General features: G+C 58.5%; 7 protein-coding genes across 7 annotated transcripts; 2 read left to right on the top strand and 5 right to left on the bottom strand.

The window, feature by feature from the left end:
- Positions 1 to 139: 139 nt before the first annotated feature.
- On the bottom strand, positions 140 to 2,253 carry J7T54_007796 (Acetamidase regulatory protein-like protein; the record flags this gene model as incomplete). The annotated part of the gene is made up of 3 exons (XM_051510881.1): positions 140 to 1,079; positions 1,133 to 2,117; positions 2,205 to 2,253. 3 exons carry the CDS (start codon positions 2,251 to 2,253, stop codon positions 140 to 142), a joined length of 1,974 nt encoding a protein of 657 aa, XP_051365559.1.
- A 456-nt stretch (positions 2,254 to 2,709) lies between these two features.
- On the top strand, positions 2,710 to 4,382 carry J7T54_007795 (Polyamine transporter-like protein; the record flags this gene model as incomplete). Its single annotated transcript, XM_051510880.1, has 4 exons — positions 2,710 to 2,817; positions 2,876 to 3,659; positions 3,716 to 3,763; positions 3,814 to 4,382. 4 exons carry the CDS (start codon positions 2,710 to 2,712, stop codon positions 4,380 to 4,382), a joined length of 1,509 nt encoding a protein of 502 aa, XP_051365558.1.
- Positions 4,383 to 4,479: 97 nt separating this feature from the next.
- On the bottom strand, positions 4,480 to 5,427 carry J7T54_007794 (Cysteine synthase; the record flags this gene model as incomplete). The annotated part of the gene is made up of 1 exon (XM_051510879.1): positions 4,480 to 5,427. The coding sequence occupies one exon, from the start codon at positions 5,425 to 5,427 to the stop codon at positions 4,480 to 4,482; it is 948 nt and encodes a 315-aa protein (XP_051365557.1).
- Positions 5,428 to 5,900: 473 nt separating this feature from the next.
- On the bottom strand, positions 5,901 to 6,825 carry J7T54_007793 (uncharacterized protein; the record flags this gene model as incomplete). The annotated part of the gene is made up of 2 exons (XM_051510878.1): positions 5,901 to 6,697; positions 6,756 to 6,825. The coding sequence occupies 2 exons, from the start codon at positions 6,823 to 6,825 to the stop codon at positions 5,901 to 5,903; spliced, it is 867 nt and encodes a 288-aa protein (XP_051365556.1).
- Positions 6,826 to 7,597: 772 nt separating this feature from the next.
- Positions 7,598 to 9,704, bottom strand: J7T54_007792 (Fungal trans; the record flags this gene model as incomplete). The annotated part of the gene is made up of 2 exons (XM_051510877.1): positions 7,598 to 8,971; positions 9,054 to 9,704. 2 exons carry the CDS (start codon positions 9,702 to 9,704, stop codon positions 7,598 to 7,600), a joined length of 2,025 nt encoding a protein of 674 aa, XP_051365555.1.
- A 1,722-nt stretch (positions 9,705 to 11,426) lies between these two features.
- On the bottom strand, positions 11,427 to 13,450 carry J7T54_007791 (uncharacterized protein; the record flags this gene model as incomplete). Its single annotated transcript, XM_051510876.1, has 6 exons — positions 11,427 to 11,535; positions 11,961 to 12,028; positions 12,136 to 12,239; positions 12,787 to 13,052; positions 13,127 to 13,297; positions 13,389 to 13,450. 6 exons carry the CDS (start codon positions 13,448 to 13,450, stop codon positions 11,427 to 11,429), a joined length of 780 nt encoding a protein of 259 aa, XP_051365554.1.
- Positions 13,451 to 18,282: 4,832 nt separating this feature from the next.
- On the top strand, positions 18,283 to 22,010 carry J7T54_007790 (Sodium transport ATPase-like protein; the record flags this gene model as incomplete). The annotated part of the gene is made up of 4 exons (XM_051510875.1): positions 18,283 to 18,540; positions 18,876 to 19,758; positions 19,841 to 21,246; positions 21,315 to 22,010. 4 exons carry the CDS (start codon positions 18,283 to 18,285, stop codon positions 22,008 to 22,010), a joined length of 3,243 nt encoding a protein of 1,080 aa, XP_051365553.1.
- Between the last annotated feature and the right edge of the window lie 541 nt (positions 22,011 to 22,551).

The following is a 22,551-nucleotide window of genomic DNA, read 5'->3' as shown; positions in this document are numbered from 1 at the left end:
GTTGACGTGCGGAACGAGAGCATGCATGTACCTTGTGTATGGTGATTAAATCAAACAACTTGGGACCATGGTCCTGTTGGAGATGCTCATCTAGACTACCCGGGACAGTTCAGCGAGTCAAAACCCCACCCTCAAGTTCTCAACCCTGGCTGCCATTGAATGCAAACTCGAAGCCATCGCTATTCTCCATCCCCGAAAGGAAGAACTCGAGGGCCGTCTCGTCGGGCAGCGACAGGTCATCGAGGAACATGTCCCCCGAAGGCACGTCCGCATACGCAGGGCCGACAGTCGTCTCGCTCGCCGCCGTCCATGCACCTGGGGCGCCGTCTCTCCACACGCCACTGTTGTGACCACCCGGAGCAGCTTGCTCAGCCGCCCCTAGCCGCAACGAGAATCCAGGGCCCTCCCCTCTGTGATGGCCGCCAACCTGCTGGTGGTGCCTGACGTGCTTGGAGGCGCGCTGCTCAAACAGCTGCAGAACACCCTGGGCAAAGCGCCAGTGCGGGCACAACCCCCGAAGCGAGGCCCGCAGCGAGTCGAACGTCTGCTGGGCCTTGGCCGAGACGAGCGGGTTGGAGGACGCGTTCGACTCGCTGCTCACGTGGACCAGGGCGGTGAAGAGGGCGTGGATGCTGTAATGCCAGAGCTTCGTGAGGGCGCCCCGCTGGAGCATCGTCTCCAGGATGGACGCCATGGCGAGGGTCGCGCTGCTGCAGAGGCCCGGATCGCTGCACGCCTCCGAGACCGGGTCGGGCTGGCCCTTGGGAGGCGGCCGATGGGAGAGCACGAGGAAGTTGTTGTACGTCAGATGCAGCGTCGCCTGCCACGGGTCGACGCCGGCGTACGACAGCTGCATGCTGGGCGGCAGCTGCTGCGTGAACTGCGCCAGGGCCACGTCGGCGTCCCTGGCGGCTCGGATGCGACTCTCGGGCGTCGCGCGGAGGGCCCAGCGCGCACGCGCGGCGGCGGCGATGACGGCGCAGAGTCTCGCGTGGTGGACGACGAAGCTCACCTCGGCGTTGCGTATGCCCTCGAAATTGGCCTCGGTGAGCTCTGGCACGTCGGACTCTTCGAGGTTCCTGGCTCCGCGTCAGCAGGTGGACGTTGCACGTCGTTAGGCTATGGGTCTCACATGGCCTGTGGCCGGCCATACGACAACGACACCATGGTGTCAAACTGAAAGAGAACCCAGAACAGACGCGCCCACGTCCGCTTCCCCGTGGGCGTCATGCTCGACTGGCTCACGTCGCGGTGCATGCCGCAGCCCAGGGCGGTCCGGGTCGCGATGCCGATCCAGTGCCAGGCATTCGCGACAATCTCCTCCAGACCGTCCGAGTACCACGTCAGCAGCAGCGCGACCTGGACGTACATGGTGCGGTCCTGCTCGAAGCGGTAGTCGACGAGGAGCTTCGCCCTGCGGAAGAAGGTCGGCTGGAGCGCCCGGATGGAGCTGTCGTCCGCGGCGAGGACATGGCTGCCGACGACAAAGATGGCGTTGAGGAGCGGCAGCGCGACGGGGCACCGGGGCACCTTGCCCTCGTACACGGCCATGAAATGCTCCTCGTCGACAATGGGCCAGCCCGTGTTGACGTTGTCAAAGTAGGCGCGCAGCAGCCGGGCCTCCATCTCCCGGGACGGCCGCTCCAGCGCCTCGGGCGGGACGTGCAGGTCGTGGGCGGTGAGTTTGCGGGCGAACTGGCGGTTGCCAAAGTGGAAGACGCTGTCGTAGCCCGGCTGGCACGAGCTCTGGCGGACGAGGTAGTTGAAGTTGGACACCTCGGTGCCGATGAAACAGGTCCGGCCGTGGTGGTCGATCATGGCTGTCCGCACGTCCTCACGGTCGATGAACTCGGCCAGGTTGCCCGGGTCATTCTCCTCGGGCGAGTTGGCCGCGTCGCGAGGTGTGGCCGTGTCTGTGGCCGTAGTCGACAGGCTCGCCGTCTCCCGTGGCCGGATGGGCGCCTCCCTGGATGGCCTCCTGCTGCTGCGCAGCCTCTTCTTCTCGTACATGAGGCATCCTGCGCGGCCCGTCGTGCGACAGTTGGTGCACGGCGCGCCCTTGTCCAGGACATCGCAGCGGACCTTGCGCTGGTGGCAGTGTGTACATGCTCTTCCGTCTGTTGGCAGATGAGTGTTAGCAACGTCGGCATTCTGCCGTCTGCCTTGATGGGAGGTGGGAGTCGACAGTAGGCAGGCATACGTACTGGCTCGTCGTCGGCCGTTGGCGGGACGCTCTGGACGCCCGGGGTCCATCAGGTCCAGTCTGCCCAGCTCAGTTCATCAATCAATTGGTAAGCGAGACAAGGACGGACTCGAATCTCGGGAAGAAGACGAGGAGCTTGGTCTGAGGATGTGTCAGTGTGAAAGGAAGAACGGAAGTTGGGGCCAATGACGCCTCGACGGCGCCCTTTTCTCTTGGCGACGCCGGACCGGATGTCGAGGAGGAGGGCCGGCCTCGGCGCTTCTGGCCAATCACTGTCTGTCTCGTGCCACTTGCACGGAAGTTTGTCCAAGGACTCGGTCTTGTTGATGCTTCCGTGACAAGTCTCGAATGCTGTCATGGAGAGGCATGTGCAGCAGAATTTGCAGAATCCACAAGAAGACATTAGGTCATGGAAGCCACGAGAGAGATATAAAGGCGGCCAGGGAGGTGGCCCCAACCTGGACCAGAACAGACCATTCATTGCCTTGGAGCTTCAACTCGACGACATGGCTTCCACGGACGGCACCACGACGCCTACCATGCTAGAAAAGGCCCCAGCACCTCTCGAGGCACTGTCCTTGGACAAGAGCTGGGATCCGACAAAGCTGTCATGGGTGCGTCTGCGTGCATGTACCAGCCTACTTGAAGAGACTGGACTCTGACATGTAACAGCAACGCAAGGCACACGTTGTCTTTGCTGGCTTCACTTGCACCTTCAATGGCAACATGGGCTCCTCCATGCCCTCGGGGGCCCTCGACGCCATCGCCGACGAGTTCCACGTCTCGCAAAAGATCCATCTCACCCTCCTCAACTCCCTCTACATGATCGGCTACGTGCTCGGGCCCCTCATCTTCGGACCTCTCAGCGAGTACATTGGTCGACGGCCCGTCATGATCGGCACGTTCCTCGGCTATCTCGTCTTCACGCTGGCGTGCTCGGCGGCACCAACCTACGGCGCCCTCCTGGCCCTCCGGCTGCTGTGTGGGATCAACGCGGCGGCGCCAACCACGGTCATCAGCGGTCTCTATGCTGATATCCTCGACAACCCGTCGCAGCGAGGTTTCGCTCTGTCCACGTACATGACCGTCACGACCTTCGGGCCCATGATAGGGCCCATCATCTCCGGCTACTCTTCACCCGTCTCGTGGCGATGGCCGTTTTGGGCCGCCGGTCTCATTGCCGCGCCCGGGCTGCCCATCGTCCTCACCATCCCCGAGACGTTTGCGCCCGTCCTTTACAACAAGATGATCAAGGAGCGTATCAAGACGGGCGGCGGCGGCCACACGGGGGGTTGCGCGTCGACAGAGTTGCAGCCCTTTAACGTCCGCAAGATCTTCCTCCGGCCCATGACGCTGCTCGTCACGGAGCCGATTCTGTTCTCGACGGCCATCTACTTGGCCCTCGCCTACTCTGTCTTCTACCTGCTCTTCCAGGCATATCCTATTGTGTATCAAGGTGCGTTCCTCCACCACTGTGTCTGTGAGAGTTCATGCTGACTCTTCTGATGTCAGACTTTTACGGCTTGGCGCCCGGACCAGCAGCCTTGGCGTACCTACCTGGTTCGTCTCCCCAAAATCGAGATCCGTTCCAAGACTAATGATATTTCCAGTGGCCCTCGGCGTGGTCCTTTCCATGGTCGTATTCTACGTCTTCAACAATTACTACAACCGGTCAGCCCGCGCAGGCAAATCCTGGGCGCAGCGCGAGATCAACAGGAGACTGCCGATTGCATGCATCGCCTCACCTTGGTGCGCTACTCTTTTCTCTCTTCTGACCGTGCCGCTGCTGACCACAGCCAGCATGACCATCTCCCTATTCTGGCTGGGCTGGACGACCTTCAGGACCATCTCGCCCATCGTCGTGTCCCTGGGCGGCATTCTTTGGGGCGTCGGCTTCCAGCTCATCTTCATGGGCATGTCCAACTACCTGACCGACGTCTTCCGCCAGCACTCGGCCTCGGCGCAGGCCGCCAGCAGCATGACCCGGTCCATTGGCGCCGTCGTCCTGCCCCTCGCCGCGCCCGCCATGTACGGCGACCTCGGCCTCCACTGGGCCCCGTCGCTGCTGGCGTTCATCGCCCTCGCCATGGGCCTCATCCCGTTTGCGTTCATCCGCTACGGCGACGCCCTGGCCAAGAGGAGTCGGTACGCGCAGGCGGTCGATCTGCCCAAGGAATAGCGGGCGGGGGGGGGGGGGGGGTTCCCCTTGATGGAAGATGTGGATAGAGACATGACATAACGACGTGCATAGCGATTTATATACACCTTTTTCACCATCACGCAAACAGCGGCCCGTGGAGATACTTGAAGCCCGAGTCGCAGGCCACCGTGACAACCACCTTGCCTGGCCCGAGCTCCTTGGCCAGCTGGATCGCCGCCACGACATTCAGACCCGTCGATACGCCGGCAAAGACGCCCTCCTCCGCAGCCAGCCGCCGACACATGCGCCGCCCCTCCTCCTCCTCGACGGCACGCGCCTCGTCGTATAGCGTGTCGTCCAGCAGCGGGGGGATAAAGCCAGGACCGACACCATCCACACTGTGGGCACCCGTCCTCCCCTCTGTCAGGAGAGGTGAGCTGGCAGGCTCGAGCACGACAACCTTGGTATCCTTCTTCTTCTCCTTCAGCACGGCCGCCACGCCCATGGCCATACCCGCGCCGCCCACAGCCGCGCAGAACGCATCGATCCCCTGCGGCAGCTGCGCGACGAGTTCCTCCCCGAGCGCGCGGTAGCCGACGAGGGCATCCTTGTTCCTAAACTGGTTCGCCAGCAGCCAGCCCTCCCTGTCGGCCGTCTCGCTGGCACGGTCGACGAGGGACCGGAAAAAATCCGGCGTGATCTTGCCCGTCGGGCTCTCGACGAGATCCAGCTCGGCGCCCAGGGCGGCCATGGTGCGCAGCTTTTCGGGCGCGAAGACGGGCGAGCAGACGGCGCGAAAGGGGTATCCCTTGAGGGCGCAGACGTAGGCGAGCGACGAGCCGGTGCTGCCGCCCGTGGCCTCGACAATCTTCATGCCTGGCGTGAGACGACCGTCCTGCTCGGCCTGCTCGACGAGGGCGCGGGCGAGGCGGTCCTTGTAGGAGGCGGTGGGGTTCATGTACTCGAGCTTGATGTAGATGTCGGCGCAGCTGTCCTGGGGGACGACCTTGCCGAGGCGCAGGAGGGGGGTGTTGCCGATGACATCGAGGGGATGATGGCAGGCTGGGCGGATGTTGCTTGCCATGGTCAGTTCTGGTGAATGAGAGTTGACGGGGGAGGGGATGAGAAGGGGAGGAGGAGGTTGGTGGTTTCTGGCTCACTGGTGCCAGATCCAGCCTCAATCATCACGACCCTCTCTCTCTCTTCATCTTTACTCATCCACAAAGTAACGCACAACTCTAGCTAAGACAAACTAGGCAACTATTTCCGCCAAGCATTGTATCTACCACACGAAATCTTTACACAGTACGTACTCCGTAGCAAGGTCATTCATTGCATAGTCAATTTGCATAGTAGTCAATCGTCGTCGTGTACCGTACCAATGCATGATTGCGTCTACCCCAGCTCGTCTGCCCTCCTCCTGTGACTTTGACCGTGACTGCCACGCGTCATGATGCCCCGACAAATTAAGAGAAAACAGGTAACGACAACACGAAACTCCTGTATGCTTGCACCGCAACCAAAACACAAAAGCAAAGAGGGGACGACCCCATCACCTCACCTGGCCCCGTTGACCCCCTTGGGCAAGGCCGGCACGGGCGGCGGCACCGCATCGTCCTCCTCGTCCTCATCCTCGTCCGGCAGCCCCTCCCCGCTGCCGAGCAGCTGCGCGACATTCTTCATCTCGTAGTGCTTCTTCCGAGCCTCCTCAAACTTGCGGTGCTTGGCCTTCTCCTCCTCGGACCAGCCCGCCATGTCCGGCGCGTCCATGTCGTGACGCCCGTCGTCGACGCTCTCATTGTCGACGTGCGCCCTCTTCTCGGCAGACGGTGTCCTCTCGACCGGCCACGAGACAGCCTCCTCGGGCTCGCCGAGCGACAGGCCGGGAATGTCCTCCTCCGCAGGCGCACGGGCAGCCTTGCGACCGTGACCACCAGGACCGTCCGACATGACCACGTCGCCGCCGCCGTCCACGTTCTCGCCCTCGTCCTCGTCCTCGTCCGACGGGTCTTCAGCCGGGTCGTAGTGCTTCGCATAGGGCGTCTTGGGCTCGTCAATCTTCATGGTCGCCGTGCGCTCCTGCTCGGTGAGGTAGAGGTTCGCCTCGTCCCACTTGAGGCGCTGGCTGGTGCCGTCGTCGGCGCGCGCGTGGCCGGAGAGGCGGCGGGCGGCGGCGGCCTGGCGCGCGGCGGATGAGGAGCGACGGTCCCCGGCGTTGAAGTGCGTGTTCTCGAGGGTGATCTCCTTGCTGGACAGGGATCGCTCGCGGCGGCGGGGGTCGTCGGGACGCGCGGGGGCGGCGGCTGGAGGAGGGGAGGGGTGGATGTTCTGTGTGCTGGGGTTCTTGAGGATGCCTTTTATTTTTTTTTCTGTTAGTATTTTCTTTCCCTTGGTTGCTTTGTGCCACTGTACCTTTGGGTCGCTTTGCATCGGGCCCTGGCGGCGAGTGCACAGGTGATGAGTGATCAACCATGGACGCCATCGTTCCGTGTGTGAGGTAGCGCGGTGGGGGAGTGGAAGTGCGATCAGCTTTGTCGATGGTGTTTTGTGGTCGCAGGTATTGGGGACAGGTTGCGGTCGCGTGGATAAGGGGAGGCGATCGGCGACAAGATTGATGGTGTGATGCAGGAAGCACAAGCTCTCAGCACGTGAGATGACTGGGCTGCTAATGATGAGCTCAGTCGGTGCCTGCAGTGGTGAGGGGTGACACAGCGGGCAGGTGGTCCGCTTTCGACGATGGACTGGAGACTGACTGGAGACTGACTGGAGGTGGCTGGACTCTCTGAAACCTACAGCTGGCTGATGACGATCCCAATGTTGGTTGGGCGGTCTCGAATCGGCTCTGCTGCAATCATTCATTCACTCCTTCACTCCTTCATTCATTCATTCATTCGTTCCGTCGATGGTGCGTGATGAGTGTCTGGGCAGAAGCGGGATGACGGCATGCGGTGGGTGAGCTTGCAGAGGGTCCAGACTCCAGCCCAGGGCCTACGCACTAAGCTAAGGCCATGCTCCAGGCCCACTCATGCCAGCGGAGCGCTGTAGATTGTGACGATGCACCTGAGGTATCCTGTACTAGATCAGGATACTTTGTAATTAGTGCTTTTATCATCGCTAACGCTCATTGTATCGGATGGGCGGAACAATGTCCACCACGGTAGCACTAGCAGGCAATGTTGAATGAGAATCGATTTTATCATCATGGTATCCCCAACACAGTGTAATATCAGAACTACAGTCTACGCCCATTACCATCATCGCGAGGTCGGCGTCGTCTCGAGCTCCTCCATGTCCGAGTCCGGCATCAGCCCCATGATGGCGTGGAGCACGTTGTAGGACGTCCGCCAGCACACACTCTTGTGCTGCTCCCCCTGCCAGATCTCGACGCAGCTCTTCAACGTGTCCAGGATGATCTGCCGCGGCACAATCTCGCAGCCCGTCCCCGCCGCGCCCGCCAGCGGCGCGTCCGGCCGCAGCACGTGCACGCTCGCCTGTAGCGCCGCCGAGAAGAACTCGTGCGTAAAGGCACGCCCGACCAGGTCGTACCGGTGCGCCGGGTCCTCGTACCAGAGGTTGCGGTAGTGCATCAACACCGCCAGCGAGCACTCGAGCGACGACCAGTACGACTCGGGGAACATGGTCGGCCCGTCCAGGTGCAGCGCAAACGGCCGGTGCAGCACCATGAGGCACCGCCGCAGGTAAATGTCCACCGTCGTCCGCTGCAGCTCGTTGGTGCACACCCGCTGCGCGTGCGCCATCAGCGCCCGGATCTGCGCGTTGTACCGGAGCACCTCTGGGTACGGGATCTGGTCGTTGCCCGAGTTGAGCTGCACCAGGATCGACAGCACCACCGGCAGCGACTCGGACAAGATCTGCTGCAGCCCGCTGTGCTCCCCGAGCTCCGGCATGCTCTTGAGCGAGCTCAGCTCGTCTGGCCGCGTCAACGGCGGCATCCCCGTCGGCAGCGACAGCTTGATGTCCAGGTACAGAATCGTCAGCCACAGCCGCCGCCGCGACGACCGCTCCGCCGCGTCCATGCCCTCCGAGCTGTCCTGCGGCAGCCCAAAGATGAAACACATGCGCACCAGCAGGCCCAGCAGCGACCAGCACGAGTCCACAAACCAGCACGTCGGGTTGCACACCTGCTTGGCCACCACCATCAGACACGTCGCCTTGAGCGAGGCAAACGTCGGCCGGAACATGAACGGCGTCTGCATCAGGCACGCCTCGGCACCCATCATCAGCTCCGTCGCAATGCTCGGCTCCTCGTGGCTCGGCGTCGCAAACGCACCCAGCCCCATGACCATGAGCAGCTGGGCGAGCCAGCACAGGCTCACCGAGTTGGTGTCCTGCCAGTATCCCTCGAGCTCGCGCTGGAATACGGCCACGTCCAGGATCGGGTTGACGCAGTCCAGCAGGTTGATGTAGCGTTCAATGTACGTCTGGCACCGCGGCCGCTCGCTCTCCACCAGCTTGACCACCGCGTCGCGCGCATAGTACTTTGTGGCGCCCGGCGTGCCGAACGGGAAGTTGCCCGGCAGCGTGAAGTTGGCGAGACACGCGTTGGTCGCCACGTTCTCCAGCGCCGTCGTCAGGGTCGGCGACTCCTTGGTCGTCAGGTGGGCAATCTGCGTTTCGTTAGCTGGGGGTTCTGCACTTGCATGGATTTGTGGATGCCCTCGAGGTAGCCGGTCCGCTCGCTTCCCGTACCTTGGTCATGAGGTCTCGCCAGTGGCTCGATCCTCGCGGCTCGTGGCTGACGTGCCATGTGGCCTGCGTCGACTTGGTGATCTCGCTGCCGGACGAGGGGTTGGGCACTGTAGGACAGGGGAACTTGCCGCCGTTCGGTCCCTTGTTGTAGCTGTAGTAGCACTCGCGCCCGTTGCCGCTGCTCTTGCAACGGCCGCACGGCAGCTCCTTGTCGCACTTGACCTTGAGGCGATGGCAGCGCAGGCAGCTCAGGCAATTGCGCTTGCGCTTCCTCACGACCCTCTGCCCGGCGTGGGCACCGCCACCACCCGAGGAGGGTCCCGCGACGATCGCCGCGTCGTCCCCGAGCGATGATGCGTCGACGGCCCCCGACAGCGAGTTGATGAGCAGCTTCTGCTCGCTCGACTCCTCGACCGAGTCGGAGGGGGAAATGAGGCCGTTCTTGCCATCCGGGTTGTCCTCGTACTTGAGGACCGGGGACGCGGACGAGCCGTTGGGGGCCGACGCAGAACCACCACCACTACCGGGATTCTCAAAGCTGCACCGCACGCCGGCCTGCACGCAGCGGGAGCAGGACGGCTTGAGGAGATCGCAGCGGCGCTTAAAGTGTCGACAGCGGTCGCACGTCTTGACCTCGCGCATGTGCGGCATGGCTGGCGGCGCGCGCAGTGCTGGCTGGCTGGGTGCCTAATCGATTCGTGCGCCCGGGGCGGCGGGTGCGCGTCGTGGAGGACGGACAATCGGTCGGTTCGATCGGTCGTTGGTGCTCGGGGCCACGGTGTTAAGCGTCGCACGGCTGCGGACACCCGTTGGTTTGGGTCGAGATGGTGTCCCTGTTGGCTTGGCTGTGATGTGTTGTCCAGTCCTCGAGTTGGTCGAGTCGAGTTGGGACTGTTGGCTCGAAGAAGGCGACTTTTGATTCGTAAAGTGACTGGAGCAGCACCGACTGACTGTATGGCAGGCAGGTGCGCGGGCGGGAAGGCGGGCGGGCGTTTGGTCTGCTGGAGCCTATGGGCCGTCCTGTCCCGGCCAAAAACACTATTGTCTGAACAGAGATTTTACACCCACAGCACCGTGAGTGGATGTTGGGCTGGTGGAAAGGACGAGCAAGCCACTCTACCTGTAGATAGTCGACTGAGCATTGGAGAAGGGGGCGGCAGGGGGGCGATAGCGATAGCGGAGAGCCCGTCGTCCAGACGCAGGCGGAGCGAGATGAAGCACTGAAGGCTGCAGCTCTGACAACATGCAGCCGTGTGACAGCGTCGCAACCAACTGGAGTCTGGAGGCGAAGCGAGTTGCGGAGGGAGATCCGGCGGTTGGATTGGGGCCTTTGGGGAGACTGACACTGACACAGCAGCCCACCATGAGCGATGCATCAGGTACTACATGTACTAGAGGCCGACTGGGAGGAATGTGAACCCCCTGGCCTACTCCTGCTGCTGGGCAGCGTCCAGTCTGGTGACTGGTGGAGCGTTAGCCTGTTCGTGCGTTCGTTGGCTGCCTGGGCAGACGCGCTCCACTCTTGACTCGCTGCACTCTCACGGCCTATGATAGGCCACAGGCCAAAAGGCCCTACAATTACAGGCAGGCCATGAATCCTGCGGACGGTGAATCGGCAGCTAACCAGGCCCGTTGCACAGGGTCGGTACTCACGTACCTCGGCTAGCAAAGTAAAGCACTTGCTTGATTACTCGCGTCGATCGCAAAAGCAGCCAGCAATCCATGCTAGCAGTGTACCACAATTCCGTTCGCGCTCAATGTCGCAATTCCGGCGCAGTGGTGCCAGTGGTGCCAGTGGTGCTGGTCGATCCCCGGGTAGCCTAGCGTCCCGATTGAATCCTACGTGTACAGTGGCTGCAAGCTGCTGCAGCTGCAGCAGATACGGATCCTTCCAGCAGGAGGGGCGCACGGGATTCTCGCTGGAGACGCCAAACCCGCCGCCCAGCCTCCACTCCAGTCTTCAGCAGTCGGCGTGATGGAGAAAACCCTACCGACCGGTGTCTCTGACGAGTGACGACGGTCTGACCACGCAGACGTCGCAGAGGCGAATGTCTCGGCATCAGGAGGAAACATGGCTAGCTCGAAGTCACCATACCGCTGCCGATCCGGCAATCGACATGGCAGTTGCACAGCCGCCCCCATCCTGAATCCTTGATGCGACGTTGTCTCGAGACTGACAGCGAATGCTCGAGGGCCGACAGGCATCACAGGGCTGTCATGCATTGGAAAAAGTCAATTGATCTGTGCTCTGCATCTCGAGCCTTTCCTCGGCATTTCGCCGAATTGCAGGGCGCGCATCGTCTCTCGGGCAGTACTTTTGTCTTCTGTGCGTGGCGGCCATGCTCGACTGGAGGATGTCGATCTCCTCCTACTTCAGGCGCGCGAGTTGCTATACAATCTTGGCAAGTATATCACCGTGACCCTGTTGGCTGTCAACGGCGTCTGCATGAGCGGCAGACGTGCCCATTGGTCGCCGCGGCTGCTGTAGTTGTGATAGCACGGTCAACCACAGACTCTCAATGCCCTCCATCGGCCGAGCTTCCTGATGAGCCGCACATACGTTCCTTTGATGGGTGCCGTTTACATCTTGACTGCTTTTCCTCCGCGCGTGCATTGGCACTTGCCTCGGCAAGCAGCGGTGGTCAAGAATGGGCTGAAGTATTCATGTCCGTAAGGATCCATGGCCTGAGGACTGTCTTGCTGCTTGCTTGAATGGCCAAATGATACATCGCAGAAGATGTACCCGAGTCCGAAACTCTCGACACCAAGTCTTAACTGACACATTGGGACGTCTCAACATAGTGCTATGTGTCCGGATGTGAGAGGCAGCATTAGAGCTTGCTGATCGATTATGGGCTTGCAAAAGCCAAGCGAAACCAGCGGGCTTGATAAGTTACTTATTCATACCTGAATGTCGAAGTCGATATGCTTCCGTTGAGCTGCGGTGTCTTGCTCTCAGTTTTCTTGTCGAGCATCTGAGTTCACTGGCGGCAGCATCGCCATTCTGCGCACTCTATTCATGCATGATCTTAATCAGTCTTTTCCCCATCTGAAAAAAACGCTTCCCTGGACCTTGGCTCACATTAGGGTACATTGGAGCCTTCATGTTCCCGTCGAGTACCACACCAGAGGTGTGCATCTCTCCGTACGCCAAGCTGAGCTCGCCATTGTCACTAGCAGACTCAGCTAGAAGTCATCCACAAGCTCGTGGAATAGCTGCAATACCCCCATAGCTTCAATCCTATATTCAGAGGTCAGTATTCATAGAGGAACTCGGCCATGCAGAGGCCCCATTTCACTCCTGACTGGAACTGAGCGAGACCTTGTTCCATTGCTCCGCATGTGGCTCTAGCTCTCCTAGACAAGATGATGCGCCAGGGAATCATGGCCAACTTCCAAAGGAGACACACCTGGCGAGGTGGCTTGAAAGCACGAGGGATGATGAGAGAGTTTCGTGTCTGTTGTCACATCCTGGGGGGGCATTCCTCGGAATACAACTATCAATGCCATCTGTGCTTGCAATCATAATCACTCATGAAATAAAAGGGGTATCTCTGAAAACCATCCTGGCCACCTGGGTCCACTCACGCCAAAGGGCCCGAACTCAGCACTCGTCCACCACGCGTCCCAATATAGATACCAGGCATCGCGACCGCCCTGTCCGGGAACGATGACCTGCGATAGTACACAACGCGGCACACCGGACAATCGAATCGCTCAATCATGAACCAACTCGCTAAGCATCGTGCGTGGAAGGCGTGACCGCAGCTGTTCAGGGTCAACACGTCGTCCATTCCCTCCTCCACGGCACCGCCATTGCCTGTCCTCTGCGACCCGGTCGTCGGCAATGCACCCTTGAAACTGAGCCTGCCCCGGCAGAACCTGGCCCTCTTACTCTGTCGACTCGCTGCGGCCGTGGTGAGCTCGTCGAGCGCGAGCCGTATGCGGCTGCCATCCATGTGCGCTGGTTCGGGGACCAAGGGGCCAATGCAGATGGGACTTGACGTCGTCAGCTCAAATTCAACAGCCACAGGGAGGAGTGTGTATAATTCCCAGGCCAAGGGAAGCCGTACCATTCTCCAAGGTCCAGCTGAGCAGCTGCGGCCTCGGTATCCTCCACAGGATGCGTCGAGCACGCGGTCACGGTACTCAGCTTCCTTCGCGCGCGACCTAGCTCTTTCGGCCCTGGGTCAGTTGCGGCTATGGCACGAGCTGATCGCCGGTAGGAAGAGATGACGCCCGTTCTGTGCGATACGTCATGTTAAACACGGCCCTCGTGAGCAATGGCCCGAAGCGTGTCTGCCACGGCCCGATTCAAAGGTTCACTCTACTCACAGCGGCGCGACGATAAAAATAAGACAGAAAATAACAACGAGCACAATGCTCAGGTCCTCCATGATGGTATTTCGACGAAACGTCCCGGTTCACGTAAGAATGTAGCTGGCGCCTCGGGTAGGTAAAGCGAAGTTTCCTTTCAGTGGGGGAAGGCGCGATTCGCGACGGCACCGACAATAGATCGTAGCATCCCAGCCAACACGCCCTTGATGCTGGGAATTGAAGATAATGCGGTGCAGATTCCGGCGCGAGGAGTTACAGATCGAGAAGGAAGCCAGACACCGTGATAAGTTGATGCGTGGAAGAGGACGATGAGGGAGAGTTCGATAGCTTGCTGCTCGCCGTCATGATCGCACGACTTCCCCACAATCGGTCACTGTAACTCACTAGTAGCCACTACCAACTCGGTCACCTGGTCACACCACAGACGACATGGAGCTGCGTCATTCAGGATTCGCCTATTGTTCAGATACACACGGTCTCTCGTCTCGTGAGTATTATACCCTAATTACTCGCGTCGTCTTTGGCTGGGCGTGACAATTCACAGTGCTGACATCACACCATGGAGGCTACCGACGGCGATCCCTTCACCGTTCATTGAAGTCCATGGCTACGTGCATTGGCCGGAAGGTGCGGGGATCCGTCGAGCTACCGTGTCACAATGTGATACCGCAGCGCGCTTGTTGCCGACAAACAGAACAGCGCTGGTCTCGATGATTCCAATTCCCTCTCGGCTGGCTGGTCGCTTATCATTGGACCTTACCACCGAACCAAAGGGAGGAAATGGCCTGACGCAATCCCTCCCCCCACGGCAGGGATTCTCAGGACTGGAGTCTGGAGATTGGACTGGGGACCGGGGTGACTGTCTTCAGCCCACGCGGCCTTGATTGGGCCGGGAACATCCCCCTTGGCTGCGTGGTCACTTGACGTTGGCTCCGGCTGTTCAGCTTCTCCAACCCTCAATTGCCTCATGCTGCGAAAAGAGTCTGGCAGCTCTGACTAGGCCGGAACGGTCTAGACGAAGAGATCAGCCGGCAGAACGACAGAAAGAGGAGACGATGGAAAATAAGCTTAATGCTGCTGCATCATCCAAAACAGGTCAGGACTTAGCAGAGTTGCACCATTATTGTGCGATCAATACCATGCGTCTCCACGTTCGCCGAGACTTTCAGCTCCTCCACTCGAGCAAAATTATCACTTGCGCGGAACAATGGCGAATCGACAAAGCCAACTAAGCGTCATCAGTGATGGGAATCTGTTTACTGGCCAGGACGCATGAACAAGTGCCTATCGCCCGCCAGGATGGTGAAGGCTGAACTTTGAAGCGAACAAATGACCAGGGTATGATGGGCCTATGAACGCGCCATGACCAGTGAGGAACCGGCGCGCGGGACCAGCCAGGCTGGGACCCGTTCCGAGAAACACGGCACGCATGCTGCAGTTCAAGCTTAAATCTCGCCGCCGCCGAGCCTCAATGGCGTGGATACGAGATACGGAGTGGATTGCCGGTCCACGGCCTGTTGGTGACATGGTCAGCGGAAGGGTTCGAGAGGTTGCGTAGAGCCGACAGAGCCTACAACCAGGTGTTTCAATTTCGGTCTTTGTAAGTAGGTATCAGTCTTGACTCTTGAACTTTGCCCCGTCGTTGAGTCTGTCTCAGTGAGCCACGTCTGAACACAATTTCCCCTTGATCGAATACCTAAGCTAGGACCCCCATCTTCTGCAATGCATTTTCTTCGACGCCTTTCCCTTTTCTTCTTCAGTCTCATGCACGGTCGAATGGTAGATCGTCAACCCCTCTTCCGATGCAATTGACCCCCATCTTCCGGTGCAAGGATAACCACTTCATTCGCTGCATCCGTACAGCCTTTCCATGTAAATGGAGTGATCTATGCGTTCCTCCAGCACTCCTAGAACCAATAAGTGCCCCGGTCCCTTCCATTGTGCTTCTAAAAAGATTCTAAAAGTCAGCTGACCCCCTCTTTTGCGTGTCGGTGAGCGGGGCGCATCATTGCCATCACCTCAACTTCAGGCTGCTTCGTTCGTGGGACTGGCGGTGATGCGAGTGACAGCACGGTTGAACTTCTTTTTTGTCGCGTTGGCGTGGGGAAGCTGGGCTGACTCCCCACGAGCGATCTGTCACCTCGAGCTCACCCCGGTGCTGATCGTGATTGATACGACCGTGTTCGGCTCGAGTCTTGACGTCGACATGGCATACACATGTACACTGAGGTGCATGCCCCGACCACGTTGAGAAGGAGCGAAGCCATGCAGGCTTGTCGTCGAGGTGAGATGGGTAATGATTACGTGCGAGCTAGACAAGTCGAGGTTACGCGGCAAGGGTGGACCCGGTCCCCATCTCCAACAATTCTCCGCCTGGGACTGTGCATGGTTCAAGTTGTCGACGGACTACGTACTGCACAACAGTGAGACGGGTCAAAGTATCCTCGACCTTTGGGATTGTTGCAAGTCGTGCATTGCACTGGCCAAATTGTATCAGTAAAAAGGGAGATAGGGCGCTGGTCTACTGTCGCTCTCGCCTGCAGCATATCTGTACCGTGACGTGCAATGACCTCGGAGGAAACCATAATGGATGCACGGCGACGTCGCTCATATGAATTGGTCGGCAACCCATTGCCAAACGACAAGTTATGCAAGTCTCGCACGGGTGAGCCGTGCTGCAGCTGTTGCACTCGAGTCTTGGCCCCGAGGTCTTGGACCCTTGCTTTCCATGGGGGCTGCATGGCATTCTTAGTCAATGGTTTCCATTAGCACGCTCATCCCCTCACTCTCTGCGACGCCTAAGCAGAAAAGTGTTGAGGTCTCCCACGCTGATGAGTAACGAACTACGAAGCCACTGCCGCGCACGTCAAGCTGTCTTATCAGCTGGTGGAGCCCCTCCTCCGCTGTGGAGGCTGCGATCAAACCGCGTGGTCAACCTTATTCGCCAATTGGCGCCCGAGGCGGACGATATTCCTTGGGTGACGAACATTAAGTCGCAGAACGTGGCGCGCCAAGGCTGCCTGCATCGTAATTTTCGCAAAGACATGGCGAGGATGAGTACACGTAGTTGGTTGGATCGTTTATCCACACTGCGCTCTTGGGCCGTCCTCGTAGAAATATAGAGAGAGACACAGACTGGAGAGCGCCCAGGCAGGGCCCCGCCTTTGGGCCACAGATGCGTGCGAAGTGGTACATGCGAGATGATCATCGGTAGGGCGATGCTGATGGTGATTCGACCGAGGGGACGGGTGCACCGGAATGGGGGTGAGGGGCTCGGACGCCTATCGATGCGAACTCTATCGGTGGCACGGTGCAACCGAGTCCGACATGGAGGCGAGGAAATATCGAGGGACCCTCGTTGCGAGATGCTACGTGTAGTCTAGCGTATCAACCGTAGTCGAGAAGAAATCTTCCGAACTTCCAAACGTTGATTGACACCATCGGCTCGTGACTTGCACGGCGAGGGATGACGACATGTCATACATGTCAACAGGAACAATTGCTCCATTGAGGCTCTGTGACCCGACGTTGAAAGAAACACGGGCCCACGTATCTCCAGCGACTGGGTCCGCTAATCTGTCCCTGATCTGGACTCCAGGAGGCGCCGGCACAAAAGCTGTCGGCTACAGCGTTGTAACCCGCCACATAGGATAGTCTGTCACCAGTACTCCAGTCGCTCGATCGTCTTCCCGTGGGAGGCCGGCTGCATGTCTGCAGTGACCGGACACGCACTGGCGTCAGACAACGCGGAGCAACTCGACCCGGCAAGACACCACGCGCCCGAGGACTGAATACTGAAGACTGGACAATCGGGGTTGTTTTGAGCCTTCGTTTGCCAACAACAGAAGCCGCACTGATGACGCTGCAGCTTGCTCAAAGACCCATCGGCAATGGCCTGATGACCATGGACAGGGAGGATAGATAGTTGGCAGGGTTTCGTGGTATGGCTCGCGATATTGTGGTGGGAGCCAAGCTATGAGGTCATTGTCGGTGGTGGTTGTGCATCCCAGCGCATGACAGCCAGTAGCCTCACTTCGATGGGCCGGGGGGAAGATACCTTAGATGGAGAGTAGATTGACGGCAAAGAGCATCACGAGGCCGAATGCTCTCTGAATACTACGCTTCACGAAGACCCTTCATATTGGGGAGTTTGCTCCCATGGATTCGCGACGGGCAACGACCTGGGGAGATACGGGCAAAAGGCGACAAAAACACTTGGCAGATTGACAGTGCAAGATGCGCCATCAAGAAGACAAGGGTACGCCACGCTCCAAGAAGGATGGTATCGCTACCCACTTACACGGCCACGAAAACGCACTAAGCACGTTCTAAGTTGGACCAAGGCTTGTCATGTACGGGGGGGCCCCCCACCAACACCGGCTTCATCCAGCAAGCCCACGTATCCATGCTCAAGAAGGCGAGCTGAGCACGGCAGCTTAAATAAATGCCATGCATTCCAGGTACCGACGTTTCTTGTTATCTCCTCCTCTCTCCCCTTTCTCCTCTTCATTCTCTTTCTTCTTCTCTTCCTTCACCAAGCAGAAGTCGTCATCGTCGACTCTCCCCTCATTCGTCTTCGCCTTGTCCATTGGCTTGGAACAAGAGTTCAACAACATCCTCGAGGAGAGTGAACAACGTCAGAGACCAGTCGCCTTCCCGCCGCCCCAATCGAAAATCAAACCACAGAGAACGCGGGGGAAAACACGCCATCAAGTCGAAACCGCCTATGTAGTTGCGTAAACTAGCAGTTTGCGTTGGTTGCGTTTAGTGGTTTTTATCCTTGAATCGAAAACCGGGGATTCAGTCTCATCGGTTTCAACCTTTCTACTGTCCCAGCCGCCAATTGCCTCGTTATCGCGCAAACGCTCTCGACTAAAGTCAATTCGCCATCATGGGAAAGGACAATGGTGAAGAAGAGGCCGTGGCCAACCACGTCTCGGGTCAGGCTAACACCCCCATGAGCAAGCCCGCGCACGCCCTCACCTTTGAGGAGGTCGCCAGCGAGCTCGGCGCTGACGTACAGAACGGTCTCACCAATGAAGAGCACAAAACGCGCCTGGAGAAGTACGGTCGCAATGAGTTTGGTGAGACGCAGGGTGTGCAGCCTGTTCGTATCTTTGTCGGCCAGATTGCCAACGCCTTGACCATGGTACGTCCAGAATTTCCTTCTCAACACAAACACCAATGATTACTGCAATTGTCTGGATCGGCAAGTGGGTTGCTTGATATCGTGGAGGCGCAATGCCTGACGCAGGCTCCGCTCTCGGGGTGGAGTTGACGATTGACCCTGGCAAGGCAGGAGGAACCTTGAACCTTAAATCCGTGCTTAACAGGGGGCAGCAACGACCGTGCAGCCGCTGATCTCAGTCTCACCCTTGCCTTAGTTGCTGGGAACTTCACCTCACCAAGCCACAACACCATCTTTCACATACACGCTGAATTCCTGCCATCTGGTGAGCCTCTCGCTGACCATGCACTTTTCAGGTTCTCATTCTCGCTACCGGTGCCTCTTTTGGTATCCAGTCATGGATTGAGGGTGGTGTCCTTGTCGCCGTTATCGCCCTCAACATCTCCGTCGGATTCGTGCAGGAATACAAGGCTGCCAAGACCATGGACTCCCTTCGCTCCCTGTCGTCTCCCACAGCCCAAGCGGTCCGCAGCGGTAATAACGAAACGGTGCCCACGGCCGAAATTGTTCCTGGCGATCTGGTCGAACTGAAGACGGGTGACACGATCCCCGCTGACGTACGTCTCATTGAGGCCGTCAACTTTGAGACCAACGAGGCCCTCCTTACCGGCGAGTCGCTGCCTGTCCGAAAAGAAATTGCGAGCGTCTTCGCCGATGACACTGGACCTGGTGATCGCCTCAACGTCGCCTACAGCTCTTCCACCGTCACAAAGGGCCGTGCCCGTGGTATTGTCTTCGCCACTGGTCTGTACACGGAAATCGGTCAGATTGCTGCGGCCCTACGTGGCAAGAACTCGCGCCGTCGTGAGCCCAAGCGTCGCGAAGACGGCACCACCTCTTTCGGCCGCTATGTTCAGGCTTGGACCCTGACTGGGAGTGATGCCGTCGGGCGATTCCTTGGAGTCAATGTCGGCACACCCCTTCAGCGCAAGCTGGCCAAGCTCGCTCTGCTGCTTCTCGGTACCGCTATTATTTGCGCCATCATTGTCTTGGCTGCCAACGACTGGAAGTCTGACCAGCAAGTCGTCATCTATGCCGTCGCTACCGGTGTATCTATGATTCCGGCCTCCCTTATCGTTGTCTTGACCATCACCATGTCGGCTGGCACCAAGCGCATGGTTGAGCGCCACGTCATTGTCCGTAACCTCAAGGCTCTCGAGGCTCTTGGTGGTGTCACTAGTATGTGTCCTCCTTGCCTATCACCTACACTCTGCTGACAAGATAGACATCTGCTCCGACAAAACTGGAACCTTGACCCAAGGCAAGATGATTGTCAAGAAGGCCTGGATCCCTGGTCGCGGCACCTACTCCGTCGGAACGACGAACGAACCCTTCAACCCGACCGAGGGCGACCTGGGCCTTAACCCTGAAGAGCCCCGCAACATTGACTTCACTTCCAAGGAAGCCGATGGTGAGGTCTTTGATGGTCACGAGCTTGTGAAGAAGGACACCACTCTCCGCGAATACCTCAATGTCGCCTCGCTCGCGAACTTGGCCTCGGTCACCAAGGTTGACGATGAATGGCACGCACGCGGCGACCCAACTGAGATTGCTATCCAGGTGTACGCGTCCCGTTTTGGCTGGAACCGCCTGGGTCTGTCCACCGGCGAGAACGCTCAGTGGAAGCAGGTTGCCGAATTCCCCTTTGACTCGGATGTCAAAAAGATGTCCGTCATCTTCAACGACAGCCACGCCGACAAGCAGCATGTCTTCACCAAAGGCGCCGTGGAGCGCGTCATCGGTTCTTGCCCCCGTTACCAATGTGGTGACGAGATCATCGACTTCCCCGAGTCTGTGAGGGAGGAAGTCCTCAAGAACATGGTCGCGATGGCCTCGCTCGGTCTCCGTGTCCTTGCCCTTGCCTCCCGCACCGATTTCCGTCACGTCAACGACAATGAGCCCGAACTCGAACGCAGCGAGTTTGAAGAGAATCTTGTATTCCGTGGTCTGGTTGGTCTCTATGACCCTCCCCGTCCTGAATCCGCCCCATCTGTCCGCTCCTGCCACCAGGCTGGCATCGGTGTTCATATGCTCACGGGCGACCACCCTGAGACTGCTCGTGCCATCGCCCTCGAAGTTGGCATCCTGCCGTCGCGCATTAACGAGATTGCTGCCGATGTGGCCAAGACCATGGTGATGGCTGCCCACGACTTTGATAAGCTCACTGACGATGAGATTGACAAACTGCCTCTTCTGCCTCTTGTCATTGCTCGCTGCGCCCCCCAGACCAAGGTTCGCATGATTGAGGCTCTGCACAGACGCAAGGCCTTCGTCGCCATGACGGGTGATGGTGTGAACGATTCCCCTTCGCTCAAGCGTGCCGACGTCGGTATTGCCATGGGTCAAGCTGGATCCGACGTGGCCAAGGAAGCTTCCGATATCGTTCTCACAGACGACAATTTCGCTTCTATCCTCAACGCTGTGGAGGAGGGCCGCCGCATGTTTGATAACATCCAAAAGTTTGTCCTCCACGTGTTGGCTGAGAACCTTGGCCAGGCCCTCACCTTGCTCGTCGGTCTCGCTTTCAAAGACAAGGAAGAAATCTCCGTTTTCCCCATCTCGCCCGTCGAGATTATGTGGATCATCATGATCACTTCTGGCTTCCCTGATATGGGTCTTGGTTTCGAAGTTGCCGTGCCTGATATCATGGACAGGCCTCCCCAGAACGTAAGTTGGAAAAAAACAAAAAACAAAAACAAACTTTGTCAAGTGAGTACGGTGCTAACGTTCTCCAGTTGAAACAAGGCGTCTTCACCCCCGAACTGCTGTGCGACATGGTCGTCTACGGCCTCTGGCTCGCTGCTCTGTGCTTGACGGCCTTCACCCTCGTCCTCTTTGGCTGGGGTGCCGGCACAGCTGACATTGGGAACGGCTGTAACGAGTCGATTGACGATGGTTGCGAGGTTGTGTTCCGTGCCCGTGCCACAACATTCGCTGCACTCACCTGGTTCGCCCTGTTCTTGGCCTGGGAGATGGTCAACATGCGCCGCTCCTTCTTCCGCATGCAGCCTGGGAGCAAGAAGTACTTTACGCAGTGGTTCCACGATGTCTGGCGCAACCAATTCCTCTTCTGGGCTATCATCGGAGGTATCGTCACCATGTTCCCTATCCTGTACATTCCTGGCCTTTCCGACTACGCCTTCAAGCACACCGGTATCACGTGGGAGTGGGGCATCGTGTTTGTGGAGTCTATACTCTTCTTCATGGGTATCGAGACTTGGAAGTTCGCCAAGCGCGTCTACTTCCGCCGCAAGGCGAAGCACGCGAGCAAAGGCGTCGACCTCGAGACGCGCACCTTTGGTCACTACTTCGCCAGCGGCCAGTCAAGTGATAGTGGGAGCGCTGAAGCCGAGAGCGATGCCGAGAAGGCAGCCGTCAAGCGATCGTCTGGCAGCGGCAACATCGATAACGAGAAGAAGGCGAATGCCTGAGGCTCTTAGTCTGAGCCACGTGGTCTCCATGAACTGCGTCGATTTTAGGCGTCGCCTCCGCGCCGCGGCTGTATCTGATGAGGGAAGAAAGGACTGCTACTCAATTTCCTTCAACGTCACATATTTTTTTCCGTATAAGTTTGTTTGCCATCGTCAATGCATATACGCTTGCATATATCTACCGCAAGGAGGAAATTGGACATGATATCCCCCAGAAGGATGACAGCCGAAGAGAAGGGTCGGAGAGAGGAGGAGCGAATATACCACATGTGCTTTGCTCGCGTATTGCCACTTATACTTGAATTGGAAATATTTCCAGGGACCGAAGGATGAGGAGCTTTGTACGACTCGCAGAGTCACAAAGCAGCTGTTGTGGGTGTTTTGTCAGTCCTGTATTGTGAATACCAACAGTATCCAAAACCTTTCAGTCGCAAGATGTGACCATGTTTGACACTTACATAAGGAGAGTTATGAGAGTGACTGAGAGACTTGGATCCAAATTCCGGTGGGATATTAATTAGGTCAACAACTGCCAACTGTG

Source organism: Emericellopsis cladophorae (genome assembly GCF_022114955.1).
Source record: "Emericellopsis cladophorae strain MUM 19.33 chromosome Unknown NODE_3_length_1261782_cov_116_963312, whole genome shotgun sequence".
In the NCBI taxonomy this organism is placed as follows: domain Eukaryota; kingdom Fungi; phylum Ascomycota; class Sordariomycetes; order Hypocreales; family Bionectriaceae; genus Emericellopsis; species Emericellopsis cladophorae.
Note: the sequence above shows the minus strand (reverse complement) of the source record. Positions and strands in the feature narration are given on the sequence as shown.